Genomic DNA, 13,939 nt, shown 5'->3' on the forward strand with positions numbered 1-13,939 from the left:
ATGGTGGATGGGCGTGTAATTTATGTACCGACCAGTTCAATAACATGCTGATTGGTTGCTGTGGACAGGCCATAATAAAATAATAATAAAAAATCCGTGACCTTCAACGCTAGTCCATTTCCTTTTAGTTTGGCCCTGACTGTAAAAATGAACAGCACTTATAGATTTGTTCAATTAGTATACACTCTATCAAAGGTGTTGTCACTTGTCAGTGATGTGCATCCTTACCTACACCACGCTTAGGTCATCCAACCATGCGTGAAGTAACGACCCGGATACGCATCTCGCTCGATATATACTTATAGGTACCTCGTCTTTTTGTCTGTCCGCTTTTTTACCTCTGACGTAATCCGCCTCTGTCCCCGCAGCTCGAGCTGCTTCCTCCCGAGCTGCACCGTCCGCTGACGTTCGCCCTACCCGACCACACGCGCTTCTCCTTGATCGACTTCCCGCTGCACCTTCCGCTGGAGCTGCTCGGCGTGGACGTGTGCCTCGAGGTGCTCACGCTCATCATACTCGAGTATAAGGTCAGTGGGCATGTGTGGGCTGGGGAGGGAAGGGGGAGCAGAATGTCTGATGGTATCATGTCAAATCATATCAGTGAGGACGTTTTTTTATTTTTAGTTGAGTAGGTGCTTCGGCCCTTATAGTGATGCCGGGAGGACGTCGTCCTGTTGGTTTTTATGTGTGCTATTGGAAGCCAGTGAAGACAAGACATGTTTTTGTACACTAGACAGATCCTGTTCGAACTGGATTGAACTAGTGCCTACACGCGCCTAGTGCGTGCGTGTGTTATTGGGAAATGCTGAGTCCTCAAAAGGTCACGTTACTTCGGGCCATTCCAGTTATTTCAGTGTTCTCAACTTATTTCGGGAAGTTAATGACCACTGAGATCGGGGTTGAGCGTGAGGCTAATTGGGGATTTTGATGCACTCGGATGCAAGATTAGCCTAGTCATGAGAGATGTAATCATCTTTAGTTAGCAGTTTATTTGATGCAATAGTTAATCACCTCGGCTTTGTGTAAGCCTTCGTCGAAATTAGACAGCTTTATAGTCAAGGGATTCCAAAGCAGTGTTAATTTAGGCATGCTGTTGTTAGGTAGGTAAGTGCATGGGTTAAATAATCAATTTTGTTGTAGTGCAATTTTCAGATGCAAAGTTTAATTTCTTCCATTAACTGGGACATATATGCAGTTATGTATCATTAACCAGTAACCAAACGAATTAGGTAATATTGTGGTATATTTTCAAGCTTTAGGTATGTCATGCTTATCACTGTCCCTAGACAGATCACAAATATAAATTCGTGCTCATGACACAGCATGTCGGCCCTTTTATCTTGCTCCGATGTGTCCCCGTGCCGGGTCTGTTGCCACCTCCGTTATCAACACCGTCCAGTATAGTAGCTACCGGCGACCCTGTATCGTCCCCCCTAACACGGTCCACTACGGAGCGAGACTCCACGACTGCGATGGCCTCAGCACAAGTGACTCCGGCCTCTCAATCCCCTTTGATGCCGATTTTACGGCGTTGACGGCCCAGTGCCAGTTGTTCGACAGCTGCAGTGCAAATTGAACTGCCATGAACGATCTGGATGGACTTTGACGACTTCCATCGAAATAGATTGGATTAATCTGATTGAATGTTGACAATTCACATGACGAGTGTGTTTAAAAAGGCAAATTATCTTCGAAGAATACATCATTTAATTCAGTTGACGCATCGCACAATGAACTTGTGACTACCTCAGTTCACTGACACGAATAATCGAATTCCATAAACTTACCTGTTAATTTTGACCTAATAGTGCGCTCTGTTGTTCACGCCAGGAAGCGACGTTCAAAGCAGTGATTAAATTGCTTTCAGAATTCAGTGTCCAAGTTGTCCAATAGCATTAAAAACTCCGTGACCCAGCCGCTTGGCAGAATTCTGCGTCTTCTCTGTTCCTGGGATCTACGCAATAGTAGCCGCGGTCTAGTAAAGTATAGGTTAGAATTGCTTTAAAAATTATTCTCGGTGCGTTTCCAGTTTCCGTGTGTCATTAAATTTGAATTATATTTTTTGAATTAGCTACGAATTATAAAATTGCGCTTCTTGTATGAACTTGTTTAAAACCTCCTCTCCAACTTCGTTTTTTTTGCAACATTCAAGTGAACATCCAGTCTATTACAATCATTATTATTGTTCGAAACTGCGATCTGTTTCCCGACAATATCCGACAGGCGACAAACGGGACCACCACTATTTCATCAGTCCCTCATCCATCGCTCTATACGTGCCCCGGAAGTTTCCCAGACGAACGTTTTCCAACGACTACATGCGCCTCAGGCACCCCGCCATTCCTCCCACACACGAAATGACGCTCCCGGTCTGGCAACTTTTCAACAGCCTCACCGTCGGTGTCATTTCCTCGCGTACCTGGTGACCTACGATCGACCGGCCTCGGCCTCCGACACCCGTGACCCGACTCCTCCACAGTTGGTGATCCAGTCGCGCGACTACAACGCGCTCACCATGTCCGTGATGGCTTTCGTGGCGCTCATCTACCCGCTGGAGTACATGTTCCCCGTCATCCCGATGCTGCCCACCTGTATGAGCTGCGCGGAGCAGCTGCTACTTGCGCCGACTCCGTACATCATCGGAGTACCGGCCAGCTTCCTGCTCTACAAGCGACACTTCAGGTGGGTGTGGGGACGAGTGGGAGTGCCCAGGGGGACGGGTGCGGGTTGAAGTAATATTGCCGTGAGGCGGGGTGGGGAGGCGAGGTGATGGGTGGGAATGCAGGTCTTGCGCTACAGTGAGTGATACGGTCATCTGAGGTTCGGTGGTGCAATGTAATAGATAAGGAAGTGTGCAATGATTGCAAGAATGGCGTGGTGATGTTGGAAGAAAGGTTGCGTTATCTGCACGTGATGCGGAGTGGTGTTTTGATGAGTTCAGTGGAATGTGATTTACAAAACGCTTATAGGCTCAAATGGTGCTTTGCATTTCATAAACATGACTTAGTGTCCGGATGAATCAAGTATTTGCCAAGAACCGTCTCGATTCTCTGCAGTAATGTAAGAAATGCCACGTGACTGGCATCAATGCCATAACTCAATGTTAGCCCATCTTCAGTTCATGGAAATGAAATGCCACAGTGACGTCGAGGCTGTCTGTCAGATGTGCATGGAACTTTTCAACCACCGACTCTGTGAGCCTCACGGATGTCACCCGTCAGAGCCAATACCCAAAGTTTTCTGCCGATTGATTGCCCTTCCGTCTGTCTGAAAGTTCGCGAATGGCTGCCCTTTCGGCAAGTCGCCGTCGCCCCCGTCGTTTCAGCGCTCGGCTTGTTCAGACTGTGCTGCCCGGTAACACGAGTCACGTGCAACTGAATGTAAATGTTAGACGTTGACATCCATTTTATGACAATGATGAGAAAGGCGAGCGTTGCTGTGCTACCGAAAATGATTTATCTTTGGGGACAAGATACCCAAAGGTCGATGTGTCACCGAATGATGCATCTTCAGAGATGATATAGCCAATCGTTGCAGTGTTACCGAATGATTTATATTCGACGGCAAGATATCCCAACCGTCGATGTGTTACCGAATGATGTATCTTCGGGGACGACCTCGCTAACCGTTGCTGTGAATACCCATGGGAACACCTCTGGTGGCCGAGGAGACCTCTGGTCGAGTGACCTGGATCGCCCGCTCAGTGACTGACCTGTATATTGCCGCAGGCTGCCTGAGGATGTCTGGCTGGTGGACCTCGATAGCAGCAAGGTGATCCCGCCCAACTCACACGAAGAGCTGCCGTCGCTGCCGGAGCCGGAGACATCCGTTCTGAAGAACCACCTACGACAGGTGAGGGGAGAAAAGTCCATGTGAAGTCACTTTATACCTTCTATAAGTATTACATATATTTATTCCACAGCCAGCAGTCTATTGGCATGATATTTCTCAGTGTTATAATTTTTAGCACCATAGGAAAACATTTTTGCTATACGTCACTTGGTGTTCTTTTCACTATAAGCACTACACTTAACGGCTGCCTATGATTTTTACTTTTGGCTTTCACCAGATATGATTGTACGCGTCTGACTGAGGTCGTTTGTTATCCATATTACAAGCGCCTTATACTTGTGATATGCCTATTCAAGCCGTCACTTGCGTTTTTACGCAATTAGTTATTTGTTGTATTTATTTGTCATAAGCCGCTCATGCCTTAATACGGTGCGCTTGATTATGTTGAAGGATGTCTTGTCTCTGCGCTGCTATTTCGAATTATCTTGCCAAAGCCTTGCTCGTTTCTTCCATTTTTCTATCTACATGTCTCTTTTCTCTTCTATGCTTCCTCACTTCATGTCAGGCTGACGACTTAACAAATAAGGTAATTATACTATGCCTATAATACTCGCATATCGCTTTTGCCGTTCGCGGTCTGTCACGATGCATTAGTTAATGGTTTCGTGTCACGAATCACGATATCCTGTCTCAGTTCGGATAGCGCACACTATGCAATGCATCGTTGCTTGCCAGAAATGCGATGTCATTTTTGCCGTACGTCGTGTAGGCATGCTTTCAACCGAAGTCGTTTCGTCTGCAGGTAATAAATGTCGAGTCATTTGTTGCTGCCGTGTGCGATTTTCTGTGTTTTCCTTTGCTAGACATCCTGTCTAGTGTATGTGCTTGCGAACTTTACGATGTATGCATTGAGCATGGCCTTGTATGTTTTTTTTTTTCTTTTGACAGATTCTTCAGTTTCCAATGATGATGCCGACTGACGAGAATGACAATGTTTCGCACGTTAGTATTCGTAAAGGTTGAGAGGTCAGAAAACATGTTTGGACCCGAAATGGTCGGAAATGTTTGATAGATAGGTAAACATTGCCGTGAATAGTCCTAGCTCCACGTAAGTTATCGAATTAATTGCATGATGAGCTACTTGTATGTATAAAAGTAATATCGGTGCCGACTGCCGATGGACTACCTTTTGGCATTGATTGGTGAAATGGTAATTACTTTTCAGGGTTACTAAAACCCAAAGGGCAAAGACATCACCTAATGGGCTCGTTCCATATGTTGGATTTATCATCTTCCAGTAATCCATCGATTGCCTTTGCCTTGTTATCGTAGATACATCTCTCATTGTATCCCATGTCATCCGGAACCCGCCTTTATCGCATGGGATGGCTGACCAAAATATGGTGCTTGGCAATATCCGCTATCCCATCGGAAGAAATAACGGCAATCATTCTTGTCAAATACCACCCAGGAGCACCCTAAGATAGAACAGAACGCCTGAACACCATCCCTCACCGTCTGTTTCCACCCAAGCTTGACCCTCCCCGTCCCCCTCCCGACAGGCGCTGAACAGCATGGCGATTCCGCCTCCCCTGAGGCCGGGCGAGAGACCGGTGCCCGAGCCTCGCCGGCCGTCAGTCGCCACTACCGGTTACAACCCACTCATCTACGGCAATGACGTCGATAGCGTCGACGTCGCCACGCGGGTTGCCATGGTAACGATCGTCGCGTCGCGCGGTGTGTGGCAGGCGGGATTGTGTCGTTATCTACGGCCAATGTTGGAGAGATATTGGTCGGAGGAATTTATGGAAATGATGTGAATGAGACACATACATAGGTGTCTTTCGCAGACGGTGAACGTGAACGTGACAGGGGTGTGGGCGGTATTGGCTATTTATGGGACAATGATAGGGTGGGTTCGGGTGAATAAAAGATAGGTACGACGCACTTTTCTGCGAAGCAAGTAATGGCCGGTTCCTTGTATGCATAGGGAAAACTCGAGCAAGAAGTTGCCTTAGATAGGCCGTTCTTATGCGACAAAGTTAATGAACGCCTGTTTGTCTTCTGTTTAAAGATTGTCGCTGTAATCACGTTTCTCGCCCGCAGATTCGTTTCTTCAGCTCGCAGAACCTGCTGGCCAACTTCACGGAGCACACGCGGACCCTGCGGCTGTACCCGCGGCCGGTGGTCGCCTTCCAGATCAACTCGTTCCTGCGCTCGAGGCCCACGACCAGTCCCTTCCTCGGCCAACTGGCCAGGACCCAGGTCTGTAGCTCGACGAACTGATCTCTAACCCACACCCAGCCACTCCGAAGGCCAGTAGCGGCGGAACACCTTCAATTAAGTGGGGGCACTGCCGACTTTTGGTCTCATTCTTTCCATGCAACGCCCATAGGGCTAATGCTAAAATGCCAAAATCAAAGGGGGGCACGGTGCCCCGGTGCCCTCCCCGTTCCGCCGCCTATGCCGAAGGCCACGCCGCTAGAAACTTACCAGAACTCATCGAACCAATGCGTGTTTGAAATCCAAACGTGGCGTTCTCCTTCATCTTAGTTTTCGCTGGCCCCCATCGTGAATGCCAGTTCCGGCAATAAAATCACTCGGATGTGCCGGAACGATTTATTAATCCGGTGGCACTGCCGTGTTATCGCACATTCATAGGATGCTTTGCATTTTATGGCGGCAGTAGAATCGGACTGAAATGCGATCGTGCTGAGCTGGCAGATGGGAAGTGCCGTAGAATGCTGACAGTCCAAGTGGGACGGGACCCTGCGGTGTGATTATCCGTCATAGCGAACACATTTCCAGTAACCGGGGAATATGTCGGGATTGGGAACTGTCGGGAATCTCGGTAGATGCAGCTATAATAACTCGGAAGACATTTTCTTTCTTATCAAGATAAGGAGGTGCATCTAGATCGCTTACATTCTTGATGTAATGGATATTGACGGATGCTAAGTAAACTAGGTACCTTTCCTTGCGTCGATAATGTAAGTCACACAAAGCATTTATTTGATAAACTGCGGAAATGTAGAAGAAATACCTATTAGCTATAGACATAAAAAGCATATACATATAGCATTAGGCATAATGTGTTTACGCATCGTTTATTGCAAACCAGCATACAATTACCCATTAGGTACCCAGAATAAACATCACACATCTCTGACTGATCTTATCCCGTGACTCATCATATTGCCGCAGACTGTCATGTCTTGTGATAATGTCGAGATCGACAGCAGATCACCGTTCACTTTGATGACTGGTATCCTAACAAGCCCCCTCCGGCCCCCTCCTTCGACAGGCGGTGGAATACCTGGCCGAGTGGGCGCTGTCGCCGACAAATGCGGCCTTCCAGCGAGTCCAGACGGGCGTGTACGACCCCACGCTGATTGGTAAGTTCCACACTGGGAAGTACCGACAATAGTCCTGTCGCGCTGGTCGTTTGATGCGGGAGTTTTATTATTAATTTGCTATTCACACGAACGTTGACGCAGGGTATATTGACTTACACGTTGACCTTCCGAGGTAAGCGCGATATTTGTTATACGGAATGGGGCTCTTTCTGTAGGGCGGTGAAGTAAAAAAAAAAAAGACAGACGAGAGAGAGAGGGGGTATAGAGATTGATAGGGAAAGAGGAGAGAATAGCCTGTCATGTATTTGTTCTGCGTGGCGGTAGGTACTCATTATTTTGTACGTTAATTCATATGAATGCTGGGCTTTTCATCAGAATCTCCGAACTATCTGACCTCTTTTCCTCCTTCCCTCCCTTTCTTCACCAGGCGACAAGCCCAAGTGGTACGCGCACCAGTTGGAGCCGATTCAGTTCGCCGTGAGCCGGCCTTCCAGCGGTCTGGGTGCCGCCCTGCGCGCCGCAGACCAGTCGGAAAGTGTGCCCACTGACGAGTCGGGATCAGACTCAGACGGAGCCCCCTCCTCGGGCAGTTCGTTCTCGTCTCTGAGCGACTTTGTCTCCGAGATGCAGCTCTCTGACCTGTCACCAGGTGAGACGGGAGGGGGAAGGATAGAGGAGGGTGGGACGGTAGATGTGTGGGTGGTGCGTAGGAGAGCTAACACCGGGAACAGAGCTATATCTGGGCCGATTCCTGTGATCCGACGCGGTGTGGGATTACTTACTCAGAATTATCTGGGTTCTCGGCAGGCTTACGTGCCATGGTTGCGGTGCAGAGACTGCTTGGGGCTTTGTTTCCAAGGGCGACTGAGCCCGGCACCTTTCAAGTTCTATCGGCTTACCTGACTTACATCCTCTCATCGAGCATTACGGTGTCGAATAACCACATAATTGCAGTCCATATTGGTTTAGCGACACGTAATATCAGTATATTGTCCTAATGTCTCTCCACTTCTTCCAAATATATTTTCTGTGAAACAACCACCCCTAACCCCTTCCTTGTCTTTGCTCTTTTTTCATTCCGCAGCGCTGCTGGAGCCACCATCGGGCGGTCTTCTCAGCGGCATCGACACAAAATCCGTCTACACACCGCCGTCCACTCTCCTGGTGCCCGCTTCCTCTGACTCGGCTCATCAGTCCTCCGATACGTCCTCCACACGGTCCTCACTGTCCTCTCAGGACGGCGAGGACGGCCGCGGCGTCGCCGAGGACCCCCACGAGGAACGGCACGTGTATCCAACGCGCACGGACGCCGTGGTGAGTGCGGCTCGCAGGTGGCCGTTGATGATGATGATGTGCGTGTGCTGCGTGTATGTGTTTATTTTATTGGTTCATGCAAGGCAGGGGTTCATGGTTCATGTTCATTTGTTCGCCCTTTTCATTGCGCGTATGAATGAATGAATGTTTCTCATGTTACCGTTCAATGTCATTAAACTGGCACAGAGATGTCCTTTTTCGGTTTGGACGCAGGTAGTGCAAAGTTTCTAATATCCCGTCGGGCCCTTTTATTGGTTTTATTTTCTGAAATCCGGTTTGTTATATTATTATGCTTCATGATTAATGGATAATTTCATTTGAACACTGACATCATGATGATTAAACCTTCATGCATTGATATTTGATTTATTTCAAAATTTAGGATCTAGACTCAGTCACAATCCCGGAGTTAAGACTCGAGAGTGATGTCATGCTACCTGGACCCTTTTGGCCCCGCTCGGGACCATCTGGACTCGCCTTATTCCCCCAACTTCTCTCACCCCTGTATAACAATGACGAACCCTGTGTGCCCAGGACCGTCTGGACTCGCTCTCCATGAATTCGGACACGGCCTCGATCGCCACCTCTCCGCGCACCGTGGTGTCCACGCGCCGTCACAGTCCGACGCCGTCGCTCTCCTCGTGTGCCAGCTCCAACACTCTCAGCTCCGAGCCGCCGCCAGGCCGGCCGCCGCGGCTCTCCACTTCAGCGGCGGTGAGTGAGACTGCCGGAGGGATTGGGATGGCTGCTGAGGTGCTGAGGTGATTCTCATGGTTGGTTTAGTGATCTAACAGCATAACTTAACCTAACCGGCAGCCGCTTTTGTAGAATGGTTCAGTTTCCGGTTGTTAAATAATTAAGGTGACGGTAATTATGGTTGCAGTTATGAAACTGCATGGATAACTTTTGGTGACAGTGGGGCTGTAGGCCAGAAAGTCTTTCTTTCATTCTTAAATGAGGTTGAACAATTGTTACCGTTCTCCTTTCGGCGACAAAGTTCAGTCACATATCATAAAGGAGACCCGTTGAAAGCAAAATCGTCTTGTCTTGTCCGAGGCTGTTTCACAACTTTTGTTCATCTGTGTCAATAAACGAACCACAGCGTCTCGTAGGACCATCCAGTGTGCCGCTGCGCCTCAATAAATCCCGACGAACCGACGACACACCAGCCCGTCAACTCAAACCCTCACTGTCTGAGCACCGAACTCGTTGTACCATGTCCGTCTGAGTACCAGCCCCGTTGCGGACTTGGCTTGACCTCTGAGCACCAGCAACCCCAGCCAGATCGCCTGAACACATCCCCCGCCTGGCCGGGGAGGTGACATTATGGCCCTAATACGAGTATTCTGAGTACTAGCCCCTCGCCAGATCCAAGCATGTGACCTTCAGCTCCGTCTCAGGCCCCGAACGTCTTAGCAATTAGCATCACAGGCCTAATGCAGACCCGACATTCTGAGATCTATCTAGACTGGGCACCAACCCCACTTCACCCCAACTATCTAAACACCTGACCTGACTTGACGTGACTTGACCTGATCTTCCAAGCATCGAACACAAGCTCTCTCCAGTCTCCACCCCGAACTCCTGAGCACAGCTGGGCGTGGTTGACAGGTACCGCCTCGCTCTCCAACACCGAGTCGCAGCGTCGGCAGCTGCAGCTCACCGCTTCCCGTACCGCCACTGACACCTCGCCAAAGCTCCCAGGCGGGCTCCATGTTTGACCTGTTGGTCGGCAGCCCCGGCCGAGCGCGAGCCGCCCGACAGGCCAGCCAGGAGAGCCTGGCAGAGAAGGTGCCTATAGTTGTCGTCGCGAGTAATCGTCTCCGTCGCCTCCGTCACTGCACGATTGTTCGGGTGATGTGTTGTGTTTGTGTGTGATGTTTAACCACCAGCTTTTCCTCCAGCGCACCACAGCGGTCTGGTTTACATGTTCAGGTCCTGCATTGATGTCGCCCCATCAGCGCAGTGTTCCAGCCTGATTAACTTCGAACCATCGGCCTTCCAGCTCTGTTGACTTGTTACTTGTCATCACCCGTAGACTCGTGGATGTTCGTGATGACCGTCTCACCTTCTCTGTTCTATCCACTGAGGTTAATGGTTGTCTAGCCTCCTGCCTCCGATGGTTGACTTCATGAGGCTGAGGTTGGCTTGACGTGCCCTCTTTGCCGTGGTATGTTTGACGTATAATGCTATGGATATCGTAATGGTACTTCGTTTCCCTGCATAAGTGTACCGTAATGTGTTAGATGTTCCCGCAAGACGTACCGTCACCATCGTAAATGTTCGCACCCTGAACCCCTCTCGTTTAAACTGCATAATGTAGTGATAACCACGCACACCAGACCCATCATAGCCGTACCTAATAGGGTGTCTCGAAAAATAAAGCTGACATGCCTATAGCCCAAAGCATTTGCAATCGAGTCTGCTGGTTTCGAAAATCGCAATTAAAAAATTATGAGCCATTGTCTTCAACAAGCGCAGTCGCGATTTCCTAAAGCTTGCACCTACTTTTCGGGCGTTGCAGTCTCCATTGGTTTTGCTTGGTGTTAGTGGCACTAATAATACGGTGGTTAGGCAGAGTTCGTGGGTGAAGAGTTTAAGCGTAGTTTTAGGTCGGTAGTTAATTGACTTTATTTAGTGTAGACGTTGTCGATACACTTTTTAAAGTCACGCCTGTAATGCGACCTTCGCTTCAGCGCAGCTAAACTCTGGACAAACCACGTCCGGCACCAGCCCATAATCTCAGTCGGAACTCGAACCAGACACGCTAGCGCCACACACGCCTAGTCGACACTCGAGCCCCTCGAGCCCGACCGCGGCAGCAGCACAGTGATAACTTTTTTTCTGCTCTAACCATAATCATAGTACCCAAGCCACAATTGTGAGCCGTCTCGTGTCCAGAGCCTACTTGCCACTTGGCGAGGACGAGAACGACGCCCGCTGCCGCCTGGAGGCTTGGTGAGTTTCACCTCGAGGGGCTGCGGCCACCAGTGTTGATTGAACTCTCGTGATGGTGTCGACTGTCGATGTATGCATTGGTGGTGAAGTTCCTCATTCATTCTCAGGCCATGGCAAAGCCCGGTCCAAGTACCCGTAACCGGACCGTGGTCCCGGTCCTGAATGTCCACCCAGCAGAGCTTTCTCCAGCTCCAATGGTCTCTTACACTGGCGGATCTGCAGGGAGGGGACATTTAGGGCTATGCCCCCTCAAAGGCCTAAAGTGGCCTGTTTGCCCCCCCCCCCCCCCAAACGATAATGAAATTCATAGTTCAATCAGTGCGTGGCCCAGGAGCCGAGTTAAACAGGGGGTGTTTTACCACCTCCCGGCCCGCAAAGGTTGCGCCAAGCACCGACCCGGAGCGGGTTAACTGGTCGACAAAAGCAATGTGAAGTGTTTATATAAAGTGATATAAAGGCATGGGTCGGGTGGGTTACCATTTCTATATTTTTTTCTTTTTAGGTAAAAAAAATGTTCATCGTGTCAGGGCTGTGACGAAAAATAAGTGGCCTAAATCCGATGAGAAAATAGGATTTGGGAGTACGCTAGGTTTGGCTCCTACATGAGTTGCCCCCCCCCCCAAAAAAAAAACGCAAATCTGGATCCGCTAGTCTTCCTCGCACGCAGCTTCCGTGGAGAAGCGATGTTCTCCGACGATTCCTGAAGCAGAGGAATGCTGCTAGCGCAGAAGAGTGTCGCAGAAGCGTGTCGGCCATGACGGCCGATATCAATGTCAGCCGCGCGAACTCAAGGCTCGACCTCCCACTTATCCGGACAAAAAAATTGGAATGGAGTGCGCTCAAGAGCAAGACAGAAACGCAGAAAACGCCGTATATCATGTGTGTTGGCATTCTTACTGCATTTTACCTAGTCAGCGACATGGATATTAGCTTTTAGCATAACATAGGGGAGATCCGTGTAAGACGCCCAGGGTCGGTAAGAGCAGGGTATATTGAGTGAAGGGTAGGACGAACTTTGGTAGGAATTTCTAGTATAACTACTAGAAAACCTACTATATGTGGTCGGGACTAGCAAAAAGTTAGTTGAAACTAGAATATGGTAGCGTTTGTGGTTGACAGTCATGACGCGCACGTGACATTCATTTCTTAAATTTCTTAAATAACAGGTTCTAGGGGCCGATAAGTGGGCAGATACATTCAATTAGCTATTAATAATTGATAATGCAAACATTCAAGAATCTAAATCATTCAATTCTAGGCAAAATCACGCGGCGCTGCCAGGATTCGAACTCACGACCCTCGGATCCGTAGCCCGATACGCTACCGACTGCGCTACCGAGGACCGCGCGCCGACGATCGGAGAGGCGGATCGTGGGTGCTGGCGTGCAGAGAAATCTTTACCCTGTACGCCGTAGAAGATCGGCTGGGTTTCGTGAAAAATGGTAGAGGAATTGTCGAAAGAAAATTCATCGATCTATCATTTGAGACTAAGAACCATTGATTCCTTCAAAGGTTGACCGAGATATCGCTCGCCGAAAACAGGCCATTTAACATGTAAACCCTATGGGCTGGTAGGAAATGTACGCCGTGGAGCAGCAGTGCTACCAACTAACTTCGGCGGGGGCCGGGTAAGAGGCCCCATCGCTTTTTTTACCAAACCAATAATGTTATTTATTTTTTAATGTTCTTGTAAAGCAGAAGCTCTCTTGAAACAACAACACACGAAACCTGAGGTATCAGGTGCGTCGCAGCGACTTTTGGTAAGCCTGTTTCTGTTTTTGCCCCTTTACTTGCTAGATATATGCATCTTTATCACCCTTATATATCTGAAAAAACAATGGCTATACAAATGCAATCTTTTCTCATCGAAATTGTCACATGTTAGCTTCAGAATAGACCATGTTCTGGTGCGCTGCAAATGTCTCATAAACCATAAATATTGTGGACGTTAAAACACTGTATTTTTTTAAGAGGCCCTCCCTTCGAGGATGATAAAACGCCCCCCGATAAAAAAACGCCCCCGATGCTAAAACGCCTGCACCTGCGGCAGGCATGGCATTCTTTTTTCAAGGAGTTTGTTTTTGTTTCTTTTTTCTGTTTCTTTTCTTAGAGGTTATAGGTACAATTTTCGTTGGTCATCAGCGTTGCATATTTACGTCTGGACAACGAGTTGCGTTGGAGAGGCCGGAAATAGTAGCGATTTCAGGACCGCAAGAATGGACCGTCATTGGAATGATTCTTTTTTTAACCCTGCACTGTTTCGGGCCAGAATTTAATAGTTACTACAAAATATTTTGTAATTACGTTTCCACCAAGAATGAATGCCATCAGGGCTAAATTTTTACTACTATTGCATTTTGTCAAGAAGCATTTAGTGCTGTTATATTGCAGTTTTAGCGCGTTTGTTACAAAATATGAAGCGAATAAGCGTCATCATCAGAGGGCCTTGATCACCAGTGCCAGAAGTTAACTTGAGGGAAAGCTATGCTAATTGCTCTTGCCCATCCACTAAAATTTAT

At 48.5% G+C, this 13,939-nt stretch overlaps 1 protein-coding gene across 5 annotated transcripts in view; it reads left to right on the forward strand.

Annotated features, from left to right (window-relative positions):
- The window catches only part of LOC122365243 (MAP kinase-activating death domain protein-like), a 67,417-nt gene that overhangs the window by 29,649 nt on the left and 23,829 nt on the right, over positions 1-13,939 (forward strand). Inside the window, exons 7-17 of one of the 5 annotated variants that reach the window (XM_043336262.1) lie at positions 369-527; positions 2,480-2,682; positions 3,729-3,852; positions 4,358-4,378; positions 5,355-5,507; positions 5,899-6,057; positions 7,097-7,187; positions 7,576-7,797; positions 8,233-8,462; positions 8,997-9,176; positions 10,074-10,253. In XM_043336262.1, coding sequence (XP_043192197.1) covers positions 369-527; positions 2,480-2,682; positions 3,729-3,852; positions 4,358-4,378; positions 5,355-5,507; positions 5,899-6,057; positions 7,097-7,187; positions 7,576-7,797; positions 8,233-8,462; positions 8,997-9,176; positions 10,074-10,253 — 1,722 coding nt within the window. Of the gene's footprint in view, positions 1-368; positions 528-2,479; positions 2,683-3,728; positions 3,853-4,357; positions 4,379-4,740; positions 4,795-5,354; positions 5,508-5,898; positions 6,058-7,096; positions 7,188-7,575; positions 7,798-8,232; positions 8,463-8,996; positions 9,177-10,073; positions 10,254-13,939 lie in introns of all 5 variants that reach the window. The other 4 variants (XM_043336261.1, XM_043336264.1, XM_043336263.1 and 1 more) reach the window with 4 other exon arrangements.

This window comes from Amphibalanus amphitrite, unplaced genomic scaffold (genome assembly GCF_019059575.1).
Source record: "Amphibalanus amphitrite isolate SeventyFive unplaced genomic scaffold, NRLGWU_Aamphi_draft 000725F_arrow, whole genome shotgun sequence".
NCBI lineage: Eukaryota > Metazoa > Arthropoda > Thecostraca > Balanomorpha > Balanidae > Amphibalanus > Amphibalanus amphitrite.